The sequence below is a fragment of the Mesitornis unicolor genome, unplaced genomic scaffold (genome assembly GCF_000695765.1).
Source record: "Mesitornis unicolor isolate BGI_N332 unplaced genomic scaffold, ASM69576v1 scaffold15391, whole genome shotgun sequence".
In the NCBI taxonomy this organism is placed as follows: Eukaryota; Metazoa; Chordata; class Aves; order Mesitornithiformes; family Mesitornithidae; genus Mesitornis; species Mesitornis unicolor.
Genome location: NW_010163250.1, coordinates 5,213 through 20,869, shown reverse-complemented (window position 1 = coordinate 20,869; position 15,657 = coordinate 5,213). Strand labels below are relative to the sequence as shown.

Below are 15,657 nucleotides of genomic sequence, written 5' to 3'. Positions count from 1 at the left end.
TGCAGGCAGCAAATGCAGAGCTGTACAGGAACTTCTCATGCAACTTTTGGGTTTTTTTGCCACTTGGAAACCTGAGATTTGGTAGATATGCCATAAGCCCTTGAGATTGTACTTGGCTAACTTTGGAGAAACAAAGCACAAGGTCAGCTACTGAGAAAAATCCTGAGCATACACTATGGGAATCTGCCTTGTCAAGGGACCCAGGCCACATCAGATGCCAGGGAACAGTTATGTCAGCAGATGGGCTGACAGTAAAAAGCCCAGCTGGCTCCAGGGTAGAGCCCAGCCTGTTTACGTGCCAGTATCACTGCTGTCTTATCACCAGTACAGCAGTTATCCTTTACCACCCTGGATCAAGGTGACAGTAAGTGTTACAGCAGTAACATTTTAAGAATACAGTTAAGTGCTTTTGTTGACACACATCAGGGAAAGGAGGAATGACAATACCTTTCCTAACATGCTCTGACAGTCAACTTTTCCATTCCTTGAAATTCTCTTCAAATATGGCATTGGCATAGGAGTTATTTCCATGATTTATAATAAAGCCCTTGTGATTTAACACTTAACATGTTATGCAAGTTGAACTCCATGCTATGCGTATCAAACAGTATGACTAATAAGCATAGTAAAATCTCTCCTTCACAAACGTACAATACATCTTACTCTTTATTAAGTATCAAATTGTCTCCAACATAAATTACATCCAAATTACATCAGTTTCAAGAAAGTCAGATATTTTATGTACAATATTTGTCTTGAGTCAGATATACCTTTATAATTTTAACCTATAACATAAAAAGCAAACCTACATCAGTACCAAATAAAGCATTAAAAAGGTAACAAATATATAACTTTTTAGAAATGCTTTCAGAACGCTAAAGTTAATGACAAAGATTTTATAGTGCAGCAGTCTTCAGGTTTTAGCTCTTAGACCATTTCTCTGTTTCTGCGTATAGCACAGCAGAGAACCATACTAAATATCATGCCGAAAATCTGTAAAGAAAACAAACATATTAGAGATTGGGGGACCAAAGCACATTCTTCTGTCAACATGGAGACAAGCATAGCTGCTCTTCCTGGCCCAGAGGCCATATTAACACTTCATTCTGCAGTTCATGCCCCTACCCATCCCTTCTCATCCACCCTCAAATTTCAGTCCATTTTCATGAATCCTCTTCACCCTTAATACTTCAAAATAGACCAGCTATAAACCACTACCATATCTCCTAAGAAATCTTTGATTATCCCAGCATATATGCATATAATACATACTTTCCTCAAGAGAAGTCAAACAAAATAGTGCAAATTTTCTTACTAGCACTGTTCTGTCAGTTCTCTAGCAGAGTCTTTAATTGTCATAAAGGAAACAAAAAGGATTCCCAAGAGATAACAAGCATTAAGTGGGCTGGCAACATGACAAATACATCTTCATTCTAAATATACACAGATCACCAATACAGCCTTGCCACTTCTAAAACTAGAAGGAGGCAGATCCTAATCCAAAGCAGAAGCAGGGAGGTCCAAGACACCCCACCCTCTGCACTGCCTTGGGGCCCCAGAACACACACCCTGATCCTACCAGTACTTGTAATTACTGGAATGGGCTTGGAGACTGCCATGCCAGGCACTGTTCAGACTTCTGCCATAAGAACCCTTTGGCCATACAGCTACCCTCTAAATAATCTGGAAACACACCATTATTACAGCAATGCCAAGGCCAACTGCTCCAATCACATTCAGTTTCGAATTGAAGACATCATCAATGGCAGCAGGGCACGACTGAAAAGGAACAGATTGTTCATTAGTGTTTCATACATACAAAAGGACTTTTTTCTGCTTGCTTATCTGAGCTCAAGTCTGCTGACTGATGCTACACCTTTGACCAAGTCTGTATGCACTAGAGATGAAGACACGTCATTTGAAAGCTCCTTTGAACTGGCTTTTATTTTCACATCTTTCAAGTGAGCCAGGGATGTTCCAACACAAGTTGGTGGAGAAGTTTAAATCTACTCTTCAAATATCTAAACATCTTAACTGCGCCTTATCTACAGCAGGGTTCCCTGCTCAACACTGGCAGTTGGTCAGGCAGATGAGGACCAACAGCAATTGTACCAGACTTGGCTTGTTACTAACATCTGTCAACATTTAAGTTGCTGTATTGCTCAGCCCTTCTCAAAATAGATTTGAAGCCACTCTTGATGTTTCTGATTGCCACTGTAATTTTGCAGACACTTTAAGAACACACGGTGCACAGGAATGGCAGGATTTCTTGAGCTGCATGCATACGTGCTAGGCTCTGGGAATATTCATAGATATGCCAGTTTGAAGCTCCCGGGACAATGAACTACCAGGAAAGACACATAGTAGCTAAGAACAAGAAACTTTTAGAGAGGTATAAAGAATTAAGAACCTCATAGTTTGTCAAAGTCTCATCCCAGCTCCTGTCCTACTTATTCCAGTAGCAGACTACAGTGAGCTGCTGAAAACTACTTTTCTTTAGTTGTCCCTTATCCAGTCCAGAAGGAAAAACTGAATCTAGGATTAAAGCAATATACTGGCAAGAATTAAAGTAAAGTATCAATACAGCACTGCTTCTTAGAGGCACACAGAGCAGACGCACCATTATATCCCTTTAATTTTGCAGTCTACCTACTCTTTTTCTGCAGTTGGGACTAGGCCATAAACACATCACAAGATGAAGTCAGCAGATGAAGCTAAAACACACTTAGCAGAATAAAAGTAAACAATAAAACCTGCATGCTGTCTCAGCTACTCCCACATAGTCTAAACTCATAGCAGATTGTATGGACAAGACTAAAGATACAGTCTGGATACAGAAATGTCTCTTGGTCAGATATTTAAAGGCACAAAAGCAATGTTAGTGAAAGGAAGAGCACAAGTAGAAAAATCAAGTTATTAATTGTATTCCAGCATTGTAAGAACCTTATTTTCTACTGGAAGACTCATACAGTCTGTCTTGGAGCATGAAGCAGAAACACAAGACAGTTTAAGAAAAACATGAAAAGGGGTAGTTAAAAGCTATATAAGATGCCTTTCCTATATCTGTGACATACAGGAATCTTTGCAATCTTTCAACAGGGGAATCTGATTCAGAGAATTGGCTTCACAGTGACATATTCACCTTAACAGGCAATCAATGCATTACCCTCTTCATTTTCATGTTAAAACTTCACACCTTCTCCACCCCATTTTGTTCTTCTCCCTAAACAAGAAAGGGGGCAACAGCTCCCAGGCAGGACCAGGGAGGTGCTCTGCCAATAGGAGCAGCCAGGAGAACTCACTTTTTTTTGGTGAGGTTTTTGCCTTACATTGTCCATCATGCCAGTGAGTCTAGTGACACACAGACAGCACATTTCCTGTGCAAGTTCACGTTTCCTCCTGACCCTGCTTGTTCTTTCCACAGTAACCGTATGTTGATTTTCCACAACCAAACTGATTATACTGATAGGTTGCTAAGTGTGACGTGGGGGAATTTCCCATGGACTGGAAGGGTTTATTCAGAAACAGGTTTCTTATTCTACTCATTGGGCAGAGCTGTTAGCAAATTAAGTCATGCTTTACCACTGTAGTCAATGACTCGAGTATGCTCTTCTTCGGACATGTGTCCATGAACTGCTGCTCAAGAACTCCTTTAAGACCACAGCAGTTTAGCTACAAGAGAAAACAGGAAAAAGAACCAGGTTAAACAACCCTTATTTTCACTCTGTATTTAGTAAAAACGAGAAACAGATTACATTAGGCTTTATTACAGACCTTATGCAAGTTTGCTTACAAATCCTGCCAATTTGACTGATATAAACCTAATTTTAAAAAGCCTTTATTGCATTAAAGGACAGGATTCTGAAAGGAAGAGATAGTTCTCATTAAGTATATGCACATTAAATTTGTTGATAGCTTGCACTCCTTACAGACACAAAGAAACTCCTCAGACATTCAGGTAAGCATTCTATGGTGCCTCTAGATCAGTGCCACAGATCTAGAGTTTCCCAGCTTGCTTCTGAGTTTTAGGAAAACAAGAACTAGTTCTACGCATTTCAGAGGTTCAAAGAGGAAAAAAAGCATCCTGAGTTCACTAATACAAAAATATCTTCTCTGCAATTTGTTACTAATATTCCTTTGGTTTCTTCTAGTTAATAAGCTACTAGAGTTGTACAGGGGACAGAGAGGACAGTGTGAACAAGCTGCATTACAGTCTAGTTTAAGTATAACCATCTACTTACAGCTAACTGAATAGCTTTCAGGGTCTCTCTGGCAGCTGGTTGAGATCTCTTTTCATAGGTTTCCACATAAAAGCCTTTTAACTCTTCAATAACCTACAAGATAGCAAAGCATAGTGGTGTATTACTGTCTTACCTTAATATTAATTATGGAAAACTTGCTTCAAGTCAGTCATTAAAAATTCTGCAACCTGCAATATCCATCCTTTTGACATGTAGAAAGAGGGTGGAAGCAGAGGGTGGACAGCATTTGTCACCTGGAACAGGTGAGTCCAACTGGTACACTCACCTTAAAAGCCACACCTAAAGAGATAAGATTCAGAGTTTCCCCTCCAAAGCTCTGATTTAGGCTGAGTGAGAACCAAGTCTTTGCCCACTGGTTACACAAAAATATTCCCTACTCATTTCTGTATACCAGAAGTTGCTATATTCCCCTGTTGTGTAATACAAGCAGAAAAGCAACAACGATCACCAAGCATCTTACTTTGAAACAAGGAAACAAGACAGAGTCTTCACTGCTCATGAGGGGACAGCCCAGATCAGTCATGTTTTAGATGCACAGACATTCACTGTAGCTGACAGTTCATATCCAGAAAGGGTAAAGCTTCACTGATTGCCTGTTTTGCTTCACAGCTCAGCCATGTGCTGCCTGGAAGGCATCTGTAGCAGGCAACAGCATCTTGGATTCTGGCTTCTCTGCTAGTCTCATTTTTAAATATTAATTTAATTCCTTGTGTTGTTTTTGCTAGAATCCATCTTCTTTCTCTCCCCTAGATTCTCTGGGTAATCAGGATTTGACTAGCATTAGTATAGTTTCCAGTAGACTGCTAACTTTCTGTGGGCACACAGTCATACTATTACAGAGTAGTTTGGGTTGGAAGAGGCTTTTAAAGATCATCTAGTTGAAGCCCCCTGCAGTGGGCAGGGACATATTTCACTAGATCAGGCTACTCGAAGCCCTGTCCAACCTGATCTTGAACACTTCCAATGATGGGGCATCCACAACTTCTCTGGACAACCTGTTCCAGCATCCCACCACTCTGCCAACTTTTAAGAGCAACCTACCTTTTCTTTATTTGCAAATCCCCAGATCGCAGCAGCAATTTCAAGGGCAAAAATCACAAAAAGGAAGAGGAAGAACTAGAAAAGAAAAAGCACATCATTAAGACCCCAGTACCACAAAACAGCATCAGACATGTATACTACTAGCTTGACCCATCCCTGGAGTTCAGCCTTGCAGAAACTGTCACTTAACCAGTTTTCAGTTGGAGGTGTGAAACACCAGTAAGACTAGGAAAGAGGACACATTGCATTGGGTCAGCACTTCTTCCCAGAAGAGTTGGAAAGCCTGCCAGTGTTTTCCAAGCAGAAGTCCTCCTTTTTGATCAGCGTTAATTAAAACCAATCATCTGTTAACTCAGACTTTGAAGTTGCCCAGGTCACTCAGACACATCATAACAGCTGACATCAATCCTTTCCTCTGGTTTGTCACTGCTGTCACTTTAGAAGTTATTACTTTAATAACTAGCTTGCCACCAACTCCTAGAGAGCTAATGGTAATTTCTTAGTTGTATATCCCATAAAACAGAAATAAGTGTAATCTGTGTTTTAATTGACTAGCAGGTCCAAAATATCACTAACATTTAAAGGCATTTTAGAGAGAAATGTTCAGAATTAGATCAAAGGACTAGAGGCACCATTTTGCAAGAAATACATGAAATTAACTTCTTCCATGACACAAAGGGGGAATTGTTCTTTCACTGGCTATAGTAGTAGTCTTTTATTAACTAAGTCTTCTGGTTATTTGGATGAGTAGTTCAACAAGTGCACAGATGTGCATGAATCCAGTAAGCTCTACTGGCCCCTCCACTCTGAAAACAATGAAGTTGCTCTCCAATAATTGGCTTGCAGAGCAGTTGTCAACTAGAAAGTCTCATCCTGTGATTATAAACAGTAGAGGCTTGTTGTTTCAAGGATCAAATATCACAGTTCTGGTCTCAAAGATTCTACAGCCTTCAGAGTTCAGGACAAACTGTTTAATAAATAGCATTACTCCTATCAACATTTTAGTTCTATATTTTCCAGTCTTGTTGCTTTGATATCTGAGTGTGTCACTAACTTCTGAAGTCATCCCATATTCAAATATACAATGGACATTTGGATTTAGGGCCAGATATGGAAACTGTGTGTCATTATTTAACATTTTAGGATTATGTAGGTGACCATGAGTTTAAACATGGTCGAGTCAAAACAATCAGCATCTGCTGCACAGTAATGCATTCTTTCCTTTCTCATCATAGTGCTAAAAAATTAAACACTACTTGAAACACTTACCAGGCCAAGCATACATTGAGATTCCTGCAATGCGCCACAGCATCCCAAGAAACCAACCAGCATCATAAGTGCACCAGCTCCAATTAAGATGTAAACTCCTAGGGAGGAGAAACAGACATGTATACAGGCTAGTTGAGACCTCAGCAGCAAGGTATAAAATTACTTGGCCCACAAACAACATTTTTTAGCTTTTGTCAAGGTTTTTTTTTTTACTGAGACAGTCCAAGCAAAAAAAGGGCTGTACTTAGTTTTCAAAGCAAACACATCTTAAAACTCATGGGTAAGTTTATGGATACATAAAAACTTCAACTTCTAACAATAAATGTGTACTACTACTGCAGTTTCACAAGTTTAAGAAAATGGGCAAGATAAAACAATTCAAGACAAACTGTAAGACACATTTTTAAAACTGGCTCAGAGCCAGGGTTATCAACTCATCTTCAGATGAAGAGTGTGTTGCAGTTAGAGACAGGTGGAACTAGGGATTTATCAACATCTGATATTTCTTAAAGCATGCTACCTCTAGGAAAACAGGTAATAAAAGGCATCATAATCCCCTGTCAAAACTTTAAATGCTTTCCCTAGTCTGATTTTTCCCATCAGGAAACACTGAATTATTCCACCAGTCATGGTGGTACAAGTCTACACTTCAAAGAGACTATCAAGTTAGGCAGCTAACTACAAAAAACCCCTCCTCATTTTTCTGCTTTTGCAAGGGCAGCTACTTCAAGCCACATCAAGCAGCTGAGCCTGTAGACCATTCTGCCCAGAATTTAGGTAGCAAGTGTGTTGGAGCATAGAGGGCAAACATTTCTGGGCTAAAAGACTCCATTTATGCCTAATCTCCTCCTCCTAAGCTTGAAAACTGACAGTTTAAGCATTAAAGCTGTTAGCAGGAAGAGGAAAACCACTCCCAAAGGACAATAGGAAAGCACTGTTGGGGTAGTGAAATACAAGGCAAAGAATTAGCACAAAGCATGTAGAATTACTATGACATTTCTATCAATGTAGACAGAAATACAGTCCTGGCCTTCAGAGACCAAATCAATACTATTTAAAGAAAGCCATACATAAGTATTTGCAAATGTTTTCTAGATGCAAACCTATAAGATTAACTACCAAATATCCACTTGATTAAGCATATGTAACTGATTAAGCTTGACATTTCTTATCAGCAGGGAAATCCTGTACCAATTTTTTTATTCCAGCTTGAACTTTTTCCACTTCAGGGAAAAAAAACAACAAAAGGAGTCCATCATAACTTCAGTTCTGATCTCAAGTTTATTTTCAGTAATATAGAAGGCTTTTGAGGTAACTTGCTTTGTTATCAGGTACAAATTGACAGATTCTTTAAATTTTCTACTGGAAACTGCAGTCAGTAACTACTTCCACCAAAATATGTTAAAACAGCAATTCCTATTAAATTTTTAAAACTTAGTTTAATTTAGAGATCAAGTAGTTGACACCATTTTTGCTGCATTCAGCCAGTAGCTTAAGTATCACATAATAAAACTTTTATGCTTTAGGAGGTTGAAGAGTTGTTTTGGATTACCCAAAATAAAAGACTTGTTAAATATTCAGCGCAATGGCCAAGTTTAAATTTCTGTTCCATTTCCAAGGTCCAGTTAAAAGCATCTGGAAATCTTCCTAGTAGCTGCAAGAAGAACCCAGTTTGCTACCATGCCACCATGTCAAGGATGAAATACAAGCCTTCTCACAGATAAGCAGTCTTTGTGCCTGTGACCTCTTCATGATGCAACACAAGTGTTTTGATATTCTCAACTTTGGTCTCTAACAAGTCTAACTCATCATTCCTAACAGTATTCTCTGTAAGCATAAGCTACCCTGGTGCTATGCTGTGAGGCTGTGTTGTGAATTGTACCTCCCAGCATACATTACATGAGCCCTACTGACCCTCTAGCCACCAGTTTGGGTGTTGAGACAGATCAAGTAGCTCAGCATAGGAGCCACTTTCCTTGGCAAAAGAAAGACCAACCACCCTGTATGGCATTGCTCATTAGCCATCCACAGAACATGGCAAATCCATGTGCTACAGGGATGTGAAATACGTATGTATAAGGACCGTCTAAGTCAAAGATGACAGACATATGTAAAAGGTACATATCTGAGTTTGCTTTCTTCCTAATTGTTAGAGGTCTTCAGATGCAGCTACTTGGTTTCAAAGTGTTTGAGCACCTACAGGTGACAACAACTAAAGAAGCAAGTGTTCCTCTGCCCAAGCCTAAAAGTGACTGTAGAGATCAAAATGTAACAGTTAGAAAATGATCTGATTCAGTTAGGAACTCCTATGACATTAGAACAACAAACTGAAAACGTGCATGTTTGTCTCCTAATTGACAATCTTACAAAACAGAATACATCAAGGAATAACTGCCACCTGACCAACATTGATCTAGGTTGCCTGTAATAGTTGCTTTTATAGACCAAGATATTTCCTTTCCATTACATTCAGTATAAATTAGAATATGTAGGGCTGTAAGAGTTAGAGAATAGTACATATACTTCTTCTGAGAGATGAGGAGATAGAGCTGTGGTTCTGGGTAGCTTAGGCTGGTCACTTTGGAGGAAAAAATTTAGTTATTGATGTCATCTGTGACTATTCATTTGGTTTAGAATGAAACTTTGCTGACTCATTGTGAGAAGCATCAGGAAGAGACGCCTTCCGTGTCTACCAAGAGTCTCCGGGATTACAAAACACATACTAACAGCACCCAAAGAAGAACCTCAGGGTTTAAGCCAGGAAAAAGATGAAGTGATACACAATGCACGAAGACCCAAGAAATAGCTAGCGTGACACTGCTGCTGTCTGCATAACTGCTCACAACAGAGGCTGGCATTGTGCACCAGCCAGGGGAAGCTGCTCTCTGCCCCACTGAGGCTGTTTAGGGATGCTTTGTATTTAGTCTTGGAGGATGACAAAGGTTCCTAAGCAGTCCGTAAATCAGGGTGCAAATGCATGATCTATCTGATCCATCTCCTAGCTTACCTGTGTAAAATGTTGTGTTGTTGGATTCCAGTTCAAAGATGCTTTTGGTCTGTGAATCAAACCGAAGCCATAGTCCAATTGCAAGAACTGCTGTCCCTGCAAGCTGTAAGAACAAGTAAAAATACCAATTAGTACTGCAAGGGTGAAGGTATTAACACCACCATAAGTAAACACAGGATACAGCTCTGCTATTTAAAGAGGTGGTGACAAAGAACCAGCATAAAAGGTTGGGGATACTAAAGCAAGAACAAACTTAGCTCCCGACATGATGCATCTTGTTGACAGATGCGTTTACATATTAAACTGCAACTCCACAAAAGGACAATGCCACTTTTGTTCTTTACTGAAAATACCCGAGGTTCACCAAAGTGCCAAGTGTAAGTATTTCCACTGACCCCTCCAACCATTGTTTTACTTTAGGTGACTGCAATGATATTGCATGGTTTTGTGAACTTACGTCTTCACACTGAAGGACAAGTGTTTCACAAGAAAAAGTCCCTTGCAAAGCCAGCTAAAATTTTTAGAGTGTTAAACAGACTGGTAGAAGTTCAGTGTATCACAGTATGGAGTTTAGCAAGTGTGCTCTTCCTTGCAAAACAGGGTAAAACCAATCCAATAAGTTACTGCACTGACAGGAAGAGAAAAAACACAGGCTGCTGGAGCAGTAACATTGCTGTGCACTGATCTGGAACAATGTAATAAAATTTTAGATAATATTTAGTTTTATTTTATTATAATCTCTGCCTGTGTGCCTCCAGGTTCCTCTTAACATTGGTGCCTGTGTTTGTGGCAAGCCATTGTGCGTATAAATTAGCTTCTGGACAAAACATCTGGCAGAAGGCACTGGAGAAGTGTTGCCAGGAAGAGGGAACAGTACTCTGCTAAGGCAATTGACAACAGCCTGCTTTGAACAGACTGAATCCTCCTCTTTTTAAAAACAAACAAAACCAAAACACAAACTGGGGTCATACTGCATGCAAAAAAAAAGAAACCAAGACAAACTAGAGAGCTGTAGAGTATGCTTCTCAGCTCTTCCTTCTCTCCTTTGAAGACCATTTAAAACTTTCTAAAAAAGAGTTCTACAAGAGTGAGATGAACAGAAATATCACACATTGCTGCAGACATTAAAAATTTAAATTTGAGTGAATAATAAGCTTAGAAAGTCTGGAGCTTTGGTCAGGCAAAGCATGCATAAAAAGAAAAAAATACCCAACAACAAAGCCTTATCTCTGATAAGTTCCTTTGAGAAGGAAACAACATTCTTGATTCACCTCCAAGAAGCTGTAAAGTGTTTACTAATGTCAGTTTTCAGTGTGAATATGGCAGGCATTCCCACAGGAAGCATCAGTGGGTATACTCCTTCCATATCAAGCCCAAGCCCTCCAGCTCCATGCTCTCCCCATGGGGAGTCTGAGAGCCCTTTCTCCCTGCTCTGGGAGTCTTTGCCTTCAAAGGCAGGCACAGTTTTGCTGCCCATGGCTGCCTTCTCCAGCCTCCTAGGCTTGCTCTCCCAAAAAAACAGGGATAGCTTTGAAGATTCACAAAGGACAAAGATGGAGGTAAGCAAGGATTTAAGGGAAGGTATATCCCTTGCAGCTGCTCAGCAGCAAATAACCAGGCTGAAGTGCTAAAGGGCTCAGGTATCAGGAAAGAAAAGGGAGAGGCCAACAGTGCCAGAAAAACCAGCATTTCTTGTATGGTAGGCACCTGACTCCCAAGCCTGCTTCAGCAAGGAGCTGCAGGGTTTCAGCTGGGAAAAAGATGAAGTGATACACAATGCATAAAGAGCCAAACCCAAATGGAGGTTTCTAGACATACAGAAAAGCCACTGTGTTCATGTCACTTGTGCATAGGTGCAGGCTTGCTCACAAAGCACGCAGCAAGAACAAAGCCAGCACGTACCTATTGCTTCCCTTGTTAAGGCTACACTGAAAAAATAATTTTAAGTTACGCCGAAGAACCTTGGTAGTACACAGTATGTCACAACAGCATTATTATTTTAATTTATTGTGCCACAGCAGCACCCCAGGGAAAGGGAGAGGTGCAAGAAGGGGACCAGCAGGGAGAAAGGTTGCTAATCTACCTGTGCTCACTGCTACAGCATCACATAAAACCTTTGCAATCTCATTGCACTTCAGTGCATCAGTTCAAAAACCAGAAGGGCTTAGTGTTAGAAAAAACCTCATGCATTGCTGCTAGCCTACACTTAGTCTCAGTGTTATTAAATATTGGGTGACTTAAGTTTCCTGGGTCATCAGCCTACAGCTTTTATCGATATCCTGATCTGGAGCATGAGGAGAGGAAAACTACAGCCTCTACTTGTTTTGCTAGGAACTCATGAAGTGCAAAGCCACAAGCTGTCTGCACCTACCCTCGTTTGTGGTTTGACAAGCCTTAATGTTTGAGTAGAGAGTTCGGGACAGTGCTGCAGAGTGAAGCACGCAGCGAACAACTAAAACTGAAACCCAGAGCTGATTCCCCAGCAGACCTTTAAGGCTAGACTACTCAAGTTGTCAAGAAACTCAAACTATACTACAACCCTGTAGATAATATTACAAATCCAAGCAAAGCAGAAGGCTCAGTTAATGATCTCTCTGAGAACCAAACTGGTGGTTTAACATTAGAGAGAGCTGACATATTTAGTATGGCTTCTTTTAAAAACAGACTTAAATCGGCATGGTGGGGGGAAGGGTTGGTTTACTGTCATGTTTTCTCCTTGGGAAAGCACTCATCCTGTCAGAAAAGTTATCACTGGGAGACAAGGGTCTTATTACAGGATCACAGAATAGTGATAATACTTGATGTCAGTGAACTGCTCCAGATCACTAAAAATATTATTAAATTAAATAACTTGATAATGCCTTCCATGACTGACTAGAAAAAAATAAACAAAACAAAAACCAAAATGCAGCTCCTTCTTGCAAGAAGTTACTTTGTCTCAGTTTAAGGAAAGCAGACTTGTCTTCTCAGTTTATAGTCTTCCTACCCACAGTGACCACTGAACTAAAAAAAGGCAGTTCTAAAGCAGAAGGCAAGAAAGTAATTTGAAACTTCAAGTTTTCATCAAAACAATGAGACTGGGGCATGAACACCAGCCTCGGAGGAAGATGCAAACACAGCCCCACAGGCACCCACTGCACTTGGCAGCATCTCAGACCAACCCAGCACACCACAGGCTGGTACACAGTTGTCTCTCTGCTCACCAGCGTTATGCCAGTAGGTTTTGGCAGCTGTGTTAGGCTGGTTTTGGAAGCTGTGATTTTCCTCCCCAGGAAAGGGGTGCAATCACTGCCCCTGTCTCAACTGCACGGAAGTAGATCCTTTGAAGAGCTGGTTGTTGGGTTTTTAATCCAAGTTTTTTTCCCAGTCCAACAGACCTGTTTTGTCATAGGAGTTCAGTAATACAGGATATTTCTAAGTCATCTATCCTGTGCTGGAAATGAAATTTAACAAAGAATAAGCCTGTGTTTTCCTGAGGCTAGTCCCTTTGTATGTGCAAAACCCTACAAAACTAAGAAAAAAGCAGGTTTGTGTGCTTGTGAAACATGTTATTACAGAAGCATGCTTCTTACAACTATTGGAAAGAGAACTCAGGAGACAGTTATTTTACCAATCTGACCAAAATCTGAAGTCAAAGGGGTACTATTCACTCACTGTATTGGAAAAATTTGTGGCAGCAATTTTCCGGTAACAGCACATCCTTGCACAAGTGTGCTACTGCCATGCCTGCTCCAGCTAGCAAGGCTTCCTTCTGCTTCCCTTAACCACTACTAAGCATCTTACACCTCCCAGCTCATTTCTGCTTGACTTGTTTCTATCCTACAGCTGCAACAGACATATGCTATGCAAGAATAAAAATACCTGGTCATTCCTCCTCTAGTCCTATGGATACTCCTTAGTGGGTTGTTTTGGTGTGTGTGGGTTTTTTGTTTGTTTTTGGTGGTTTTGTGTTTTTTTTTATCACATGGAAATAAACCCTCATTGCCTCAAATGCTCTACTCCTGCATGTATCTTTATGCCTGTTGCAACAGGGAAAAAACCCAGCTTTTTCAGTCTGTCATCCTTCCTCATGCAGCCCTGCACCTTCTCTAGTGAGCCTCCTGCACAGGACTTGCCTCCTCCCACCCATCCAGCCTCACACTCTGACAAAGCACCTTCTCCAAAGTCAGCTCCTTTCCTTGCTCCAGTCTCCTCCTTGCAAACTACACTGTGTGGCCTCTCTGCACATCTAAGGGTGTGTCACCGTATTTATCTTTGTCACCCTGCTTTATTTTAGCCTTCCATGTGACAAGAGATAACTGACCAAGCCTCTGCACCACTGCAGAGGGCAGTCTCTATATACTTGAGACAAAAAACAACCTATCTGTCCTGAAAGCAGAAGCCATACAGAATACCCTGCCTTTTCCCCCACAAGGCACATGGCTAGCTAAGTGAGAACTTGGAGCATTCAGTGCTGGGGCATGCTATCAAGCAACTGCCCCAGCATTTTATGTTTTCCTTTAACACCTGAAGTTTCACCAGTATGGTCTCCAAGTAGGAGGCTTGCACAGGGAATCACTAGATTTTATGATACAGGTTCAAATGCACATTAAAAGCTTGAGCTTTTCAAACTAGGAATTCCAACTGTTGATGACATATCCTATGATACATCAGTGTATGACACTACTTCAGGAAGCTGGAAAGTTTATTTTAGGTTTAACCACTATTTTGCAAGGGCCATTTTGTTCAGTCCCTTCTGACCTTGTCACCTTGATCCATCTGGAGAAGCTACAATCCCCAGGCAAGCACTGCACTTGCTGCAGACAGCATCTTCCTTTCCACTGACAGAACCACCTCTCAAGGTGACTGAAGGTCCAAGCAGTTATCAAGTTCTTAGAGCTGGCAGATAAAGCTTTGGGATGGGGAAGCATCCCTCCAAGTATCCACGAGGTTACTATCAGGCCTTCTTCCACCTTCACATCATGGAGACAGGAATAGAGAAGTGAGACACTGCAAGAACTCCTGATAGATGAACCAAAACGTGTAAAAAGGCCTCTACACATGAAACTATAGGCTCTGCTATTTTAGCACATTCAAACCAAGCTTACGTGCAGCTTTGATTTAGTTTGTGGCATTTACCTCTAGCAGGAGGTAAGTCAATGTGTGAAAATAGAGTAGTCAGTCAAAAATAAAGGCTACTTTCAGTGTAGTCAGCTCAGCACTGCGTCTAACAAATTACTTTTTTTTCTTGAGGTAAAAAGGTATGTCAGGCTCTGAGACTGTTCCTTATGTGGGCTTTACCAAGGGCATGTCAGAAGTATACCAAAAAGGCCACTACCTTCCCTTCACCTCATAACCAGGTAAGAACTTTCAGCTAAAAAATCTGGCTCAGATCTTCCTCTGCCAAAGACAGGTAATGAATTTCTTCCTCACTGTGCAAGACAGTGGATCAATAAAGGCAGAACCAGATATGTAAATTTGCAAGGCATATAAGGCAAAGATATTGAGAACATTACTAGCAGTAATGAACTGTGTTTCTGTCCTGTTACTTGCTGGTACTCTATAAATAAAAACTCAAACAGTAAGTACAGATGAGGCTCAACATCACTCTAAACCCTAATTACAGGATTAGTATTATCCACAACAGCACAGGTTTTCAAACTTCTGAAAAAAAGCTTTCCTAAACAGATGTGCAGTGAGTGCTAGCAGTTACATAAGAAACAGCAGCTATTTCCAAACTCCTTTGGAAAAAAAAAAGTAGATTGGAAAGGAAGCATTTTCTTTCTGCTTAAGCTAGTTTCAAGAATGTTGTGGGTTAAGTTAATATCATTGCAATAAAATGGTGCTCCAGTACAGTAGGAGCAGCATTACAGGATTCCTGAACCACCGCCAAGACTAATGCCCATTTCATACAAGTTCCTATTCAGAAGTCAGTCTACTATATTTGCAATTTAAATTGCAAATTGGAGGTAGGTTCACTAGAACTCTAAGTACAAATAGCTTCACATCAGATTTCTCAAGGCAACACCCTCCAAGTCCATTCCTGACTTCACAGCACTTACCAGTTAAAATACACTGAGCTGAGCCCAAGCAGTATTT

General features: G+C 40.6%; 1 protein-coding gene across 1 annotated transcript; it reads right to left on the bottom strand.

The window, feature by feature from the left end:
- Window positions 1–654: 654 nt before the first annotated feature.
- On the bottom strand, window positions 655–9,682 carry CD9 (CD9 molecule; the record flags this gene model as incomplete). The annotated part of the gene is made up of 7 exons (XM_010193899.1): window positions 655–993; window positions 1,696–1,779; window positions 3,583–3,672; window positions 4,242–4,334; window positions 5,304–5,378; window positions 6,573–6,670; window positions 9,580–9,682. Coding segments are annotated over 7 exons (609 nt in total), but the record flags the coding sequence as incomplete, so codon positions are not given.
- Between the last annotated feature and the right edge of the window lie 5,975 nt (window positions 9,683–15,657).